The 6,694-nt window shown below is 55.8% G+C and overlaps 1 protein-coding gene across 3 annotated transcripts in view; it reads right to left on the bottom strand.

The window, feature by feature from the left end:
* The window catches only part of Parvb (parvin beta), a 77,720-nt gene that overhangs the window by 26,770 nt on the left and 44,256 nt on the right, over positions 1-6,694 (bottom strand). For all 3 annotated transcript variants that reach the window (XM_012517201.2, XM_023702570.1, XM_023702571.1), the window contains exon 4: positions 1,664-1,766. In XM_012517201.2, coding sequence (XP_012372655.1) covers positions 1,664-1,766 — 103 coding nt within the window. The remainder of the gene's footprint in view (positions 1-1,663; positions 1,767-6,694) is intronic.

Raw genomic sequence — 6,694 nt, 5'->3', positions numbered from 1 at the left:
AAAAAAAAAAGTTGTGAGTGTATATCCCAAAACTGAATATAGACAAATACATTGACCTCACTGTGGAGCCAGTAGGTCACATGACCACTCAAGGAGGACGATGAATTCGGGAAGCTACTAGACACAGAACTCTCCTCGTGGTCATGAACCGGGTAAGCAGCAGCAGCAGCAGCAGCAGCAGCAGCAGCAGCAGCGAGGTCCCTTCTGCTCTTCCGAGTGCGGCTGGCCCCTTCTGCTAAGACCAGGGGTCAAACTCGGCCCATGTCATGGGGGAAGGGACCAACAGGGAAGCCACCTTCGCTGCTATCAGACAGAGTGCTCCCAGACGGGTGCTCCTGGGACCCACGTTCTCCGTGCAAATGAGGACAGACGGGGAGGCCCACGGGGGCTGAACCAGAGTGGGGGGTGTCCGTGTGGATTCAGGATTTAAAAACATGCACATTTCCCAGCTCTCTTGACAGAAAGACAGGGATGGGGTGATGGGAACAGGGTGACGCCCAAGAAGCGAGTATACACCCAGCACCTGATTCTCACGGCCACATGCTGTTCCTCTAGGCAGGAAGAATCCTCTAGTCCCAGCATATCCATAAAAGGAAAGAGAGAGAGAGGGAGAGCATTTGTTTAGGGAAGGCAAGGGCAGCAAAAAGACAGGACAGCTCCACCAATACAGAGTCCTTGGCGGTCGTCTGCAGCCTCCGCCTTCTCAGACATCGAAGGGATAAGCATCGGTGGGCCCTGGTCTCTGCCGCAGGTGACAGGACATTGTCCTGGGGGACTAGGATGGCCACCCAGGCCCAGAGCCCCACCCTCCAGAGGCAGCCGACACATTAAAAGGCAGAAAGCACCGTTCAGGTAGAGAGCTGGGCCGGCAGCACCTTCCCAGGGACCAACGCCACGGCGCTCCGCGTGACGGGCAGCCTCGGCCTTCTCCCCACCCATGTCGGGCCCGGGTGTGCTCTTGGGAAAACGCCACCCACACACACTCAGGCAGCTTGGCCTTCGCTGCGACAAGAGGCCTGGTCAGGAAGGACAGAAAGAGTGGGAGAGGGGAACAAGAAGTGGGGGTTGTCGAGTTAGGAGATGAAAGGAACAGAAAGACACAGCCATAGCTCAGGCAGTTGAGCCCTAGTCCAAAACGACAGGCTGTGGGGGCCAGCTGGGCTCACCTGAGCGCTTGGCCCACCCTGAGGTGGCTGCAGGGCCCACGGTGATGATAAGGGGACGCATGTGACTCCAGGCCTGCGCCCAGCACCCAACAACAGGAGCGAGCCAGGCACCTCCCCTTGGCTGTGGGCTCCAGGGTGGCAGGGACCATGTCAGTGCCACAAGTCACTGTGTCCCTAGCACCCAGTGCTCTGTTGCATTCATTAGACCCTGGATGAAGAGATCAGCCGGGCACAGTGGGGCACTTCTGTACTCCCAGCTGCTTGGAGGATGCTGAGGCAGGAGGACTGCAGGTTTAAGTTCAAGGAGCAGGAGGCCAGGGGAACACACTCCCATCTCCCCACTCCCCCCAGCACAAACGGAGAGTTGCTCGTACAGTGCTGGGCACTGCGTGTGACTGCCCGGGTCCCTGCGGCCCCCACTGGATCATCTATGAGAGGACAGGTAGCCAGGAAGCCACTGCAGGTGGAGGAGCGCGCTGCCCGGGCCCAGCACTCACCCAGGAGCTTCTGCAGCACCTGCCCGTCGTACAGGTCCTCCTCCAGCTGCTTCACAATGATCCGCTCTTCCACCAGGACGTCGTTGATCCAGTCCAGGAGCACCTGCAGGGAGGTGGGCGCACGTCACGGCCAGCACCACACGGGCAAGAGCAGAGACGCTGCTGCCCAGCGAGGTCACGGCCCCACAGGAGTGGGGCAGCAAGTGGGCAGCCTGCGGGGTACCAGGTCTGCCTGGTCAGGGACGCACACTACCCAGTGGGAGCACAGGCAGCGGGGGGAGCTGCTGGCAAGGAAGGGCTCCCAGTCCATCCCCTCCCTCCCCTCAGACCTACATCCCACAGGGCTGGGTCCCCCTAAACCCCAGCAGGGGACCCCTCAAGGTGCTTTCCTGGTCCACTTCAGGGTGTTTCCATCCTGGTTTTCCCAAGCACACACAAAAAAACCCTTTTAACTCTGGAAACAGCAGTTTCCGACCTTTCTAAGGGGGCACATTCTTGAACACACTGCTCTCCGTCACTCCGGGAAACAGCTGCGACCCGCGAAATTGGCCACCAAGTGGATTTCTGCCAGGTGTATTCTATTTTCCTACTAACTCAGAAATATTAAATCAGACACACAGTCTCTGGAAGAGCAGAAGTAAAATCGGATTCAAGCAGAAGGCGGGGTACGGCCCCTCCGGCTCTGCATCCGTGACCAGCTCGGAAGGCACAGATGGACGGAGTGGCCCTGCAGCTGCCCTGCTTCCCTGGTAGTGGCCTGAGGGTCACGGTCCTTTCTTGGCCTCTGCCCTCCCCACTGGGGACCCTCTGTCCCCTCCCTCCTGGCTGCTTCTCCTCCAGGTCCAGTTCATGATGCTATGACCTCCGTTGTCGCCCTAACACAAACAGTGAGACAGCCCGCCACACCATCCTGCGCAGGGGCCCACAGGCACCTCTGGACAAACTCGCAACCCCAGCGTGGGCTACTGTCCCAGCAAGTGCACAGGATGCGACCCACAGGCCTAGGACCCTGGACCTTTTCCTCTCGCCCACTTCTGCCTTCTCCTAGACTGGGCCCATCCCACCTCCTCTTCCTCTTGGCCAAACCTGGACCTCCCCGGGTTCCTGCCCTGCCAAGGCCTGTGGAGGCTGGGCACCCCCAGGCCATAGCTGGCACCCTCTGCCTCCACCCAGGCCACAGTCCACGGGTCACCTGCACCTCACAGCCCATCTCATCATCCATAGCCTGATAGGTCAGGATTCGAAGTTTCCCAGGCACCCTGCCCCAAATATTCTCCCTCTTGGCTTCCCAGGCACCCTGTCCCCAGACTCTCTCCTCTTTGGCCCCTCGCAGAGCCAAACCCAAAACTGCAGAACAGCCCACCTGACTCTGATCTGGGCAAGCAACCACGAAGCTCTCCTTTACTAACATCGAAGGTCCCCCACAGACCAGGAAGCCTGCCAAGATTAGCTCTCCCTTGGCTGTTCCAGCCCACAAACCTGCCTTCGCCCCACTAAACACCTTAACAGCTTAAAAGCCCTGTGCTTTGCTCTGTTCGATGTCGTCCTGGTCCACTGGACAGCCGGCCTGCTTGCTGCCCCCAATAAATCTTCTACTCACGTCAGAATGCCTAGTCTGGTAGATTGTGCGGGTTTGTACCTAACACACCCTACCCTTCTTTGTGCCAGGGATTTGGACACCTCATCCCCTGACCCAGACCTGGAAGGTCACCCAGATGGCTGCCCTAGGCTGACCCAGTGCCAGGGCCCTCAAAACAGATACCCCTGGCCACAGAACTGAGGCCCCCGCAATCATGCCCCCTCAGAGACCTGTTCTGGCCACTTAGTGAGATTTTACTGATCTGTTTTTTTCTGTTTGGATGTTTGAAAAGTATGTAAACTTAAGAGCTAGCCAGGTGTCGTAGCACATTCCTGTAATCCCAGCACTTGGGAGGCTGAGGCAGGAGGATCATTCAGAGTTTGAGACCAGCCTGGGCTACAAAGGGAGCACAGTGAGACCCTGTCTCAAAAAGTCAAAGAAAGAAAGCAACTTAAGAGCTAAGAGTAAGTGAACAGGGCCGGCAAGATAGTTCAGCAGACCAAAGCACTTGTGCTGGCAAGCGTAAGGACCAGAGTTCCACGCCCAGCCCCACATGTCAAGCTGGGCCCTTCCCCTGGGTGCACTGAGCCAACAGCTGAGTCCAGGAGTGGTGGCGCATGCCTGTCATCCCAGCATGAGGGGGCGGGGAGGCCGAAAACAGGACGACCGCTATGCGTCTGACTGCCTAATGAGCCACTGTGCCAAATACATAAATGAAAAACAAAGAGAAGTGAACAGATATGAGAGGTTGTTCAAAGAAGGCAGTGAATGTTTAATTTTTTTTAAATGTATTTACTATAGAGTCTACAGGGCCTTACTACACAGATTGGCCTTGCAGGGATCCTCCTGTTTTTCAGCCTCCCAAGTGCTGGGATTACAGGCGTGCACCACCACACCCAGTCTCAATCACCTCTCAGTGCGCCCCAGAGGTGGGGCAGGCTCAGCAGGCTGGGATTGAACCCCAAGCCCCTGCATCTGCCTAAGCAGGTGCTTTAATCCGCTGAACTATCTGGCCGGTCTTTGAGGCAGTGAATGTTTAAACTTGAAAATTTATTACAATAAAAGGCACAATGCCACTAATCCTCCTTAAAGTACGCACAATGCACCACTTCCTTTCAAAAACACTGAGTGCGTTATTCTCAGCAATGAGTTTTCTAGATAAGGTTGTATTAATTCTTAACATTCACCCTGTTTTTGATCACCCTGTGCATAGCTCGGCGATCCCTGACCCCATCCTGGTGCTTGGAACCCGCGCACCAGGCCTGCTCGATCTGTGCCCACCCCTGCACCTCTTCCTCAGCTCCCTGATCCCCAGCCATGTGCCCACCTACAGCAGCTGAGGCTGACAACAACCTGCCTCTGTCTCCCCACCAGCACTCAGGAGCCCTGAGCCGCAGACACCACAAATACGGGGTGAATGACTGCTGCTAATGTGCCGCTTGTCTTTTATGATTTGGGGCTAACACCTTTAAACTAGTTTTATAGGCAGAATTTCAAAGTGTCCCCTAAAAGGCCTAGCCTGCTGGGTACATAGCCAGCTAAACCCTAGAACTGTGAGAACAGTGAGACTGGGACACAGGTGACTTCAAGAGGGAGCAACAGAGTCAGGAGTGGTGGCGCACACTAATCTCAGCACTTGGGAGGTGGAGGCAGGGAGATCTCTTTCAGCTTGAGACCAACCCGGGCTACACAGTGAGGCCATGTCTCAAAAATTTAAAAAAAATGAACAGGAGGGGGAGGAGGAGGAAGGCAGAACTGGGGGGGCACCCTCATCCCACAAGCCCTAACACTGGCCGCAGAGGGCAGAGCTGGGCACTTGGGGAGCTGTGAGAGGGACCAGGTGCATGGAGATTCCATACCGGGCCCCTTGGGAAGCGGGTGGCTGCCTCCAGCAGCTGGGAATGGACTCTCCCTGGCGATGCTAGAAAGGAACGGAACTCAGCCACTGCACAGGACTCCCGACCTGAAGAACTGTGGGCAGCCCTTGGCATGTCTGAAGCTGCTAGCTGGGACTGGGGTGTGGCTCGGTGGCGAAGCGCATGCGCAGCCTGCATGAGGCCCTGGGTTCCATCTCCAGGCTGGCTATTAATAATCATCGCTGAACTGGTGAGTTGTTACCCAGAATAAAAAGCGAACACAGCCCTCAACCACCACTGAGGCCCTGCACCAGCCCCCTACACAAGTAACGCTGTCATGACAGGAAAGACACAGCATGGAGCAGGTGGCGAGGGGTGGGCCTGAGACCCAGGCCCTCCACAGTTTTCTCTGTGTCACCTGGAGCCACCCACTTACCCTCTCTGGACCAGTGTTCGTTTAATAATAACAATAACAATAACAATAACAATAACAGTAACAATGATAATAATAATAATAAAGCCCTAAGCCTGTGTAACCCAGCAATTCCAATTGCACTTTATCCCGAGGTACCAATCCGAGCGTGGCCCTGGGCATCTACTAATGCGGCAACAGCTCCAAATTGTGGAATGGAAAAATGAAACACACCAAGAAGATGGCCAAAGGGGCCAACGCAAACAGCCCGCGCAGCAGCCCACAGTGTCCCTGCGTCCGAGGTTCTTGGCAGCGCATATTACTTTGGAAGTCGGAAAAGACAATATTAAGCGTTGTGCTTACAAACCAATCACTGCCCTGGTGGCTTCAGTATCCAAATTGACAAGCAGGTCCTAAAACGCAGCTAGAAACGCAAGAGGCCTAGAAGAACCGAAACAACCTTGCAAGAGACGAGAGGGCTGGAGGGCTTTGCTCCCTGATCTCAGCCCCATGACAAAGCTCTCGTCACCCAAACTGGGTGCAGCGGACATCAAGGCCAACAGATAAAATCGGAAGTCCAGAAGTAAACCTCACGCTACAGCCAGTCTGGGTCAATAAGAGGCCGAGACCACCTGACAGAGACCAAATACCCTTTTAACAAACAGCGCTGGGACAACTGGACATGGACATGGAAAGGACATGGAAAGGAGAGCTGGACCCGCTCGTCACTCACGGCGCTGAACACTGGGGTCTAAATATCCCCTTGGACCCGGGATTGGCACAGATGTCTCACACTCTGTTAGCAGTTTTGGAAACTGGGGCCATTAATCCACTGGATTGAGAACCTCCTAGCTTAAGGAAGTGGCTCCTAGGTGTGTCTCGGTGGGGCAAGGGGGAGCGACCTTGGGTGCTGTCCATGGTGCTAACAGGCCCCTCTCGGGCGCAGCTTCCCTGCCCCGCTTCCTGGCCCCCATGCCCTGAGCAGCCCAGCTCCGCTGGGCCCTTGGACCACGCTGTCTCTGCTTTGGAGTCAGCTGACTGTGGACTGAGCCCCCTGACACCGTGAGCTGAGCTGGACCCTTCCTCCTTTCAATCGTGGGTGTCTGGTATTGTAGCTCTGCAGTGAGAAAGCGGACACTGAAGTAAACATTTTCCAATTTGACTCAGTCCATGTCTCCTACTTT

This window comes from Octodon degus, unplaced genomic scaffold (assembly GCF_000260255.1).
Source record: "Octodon degus isolate 3935 unplaced genomic scaffold, OctDeg1.0 scaffold00153, whole genome shotgun sequence".
NCBI classification, from domain to species: Eukaryota; Metazoa; Chordata; class Mammalia; order Rodentia; family Octodontidae; genus Octodon; species Octodon degus.
Note: the sequence above shows the minus strand (reverse complement) of the source record. Positions and strands in the feature narration are given on the sequence as shown.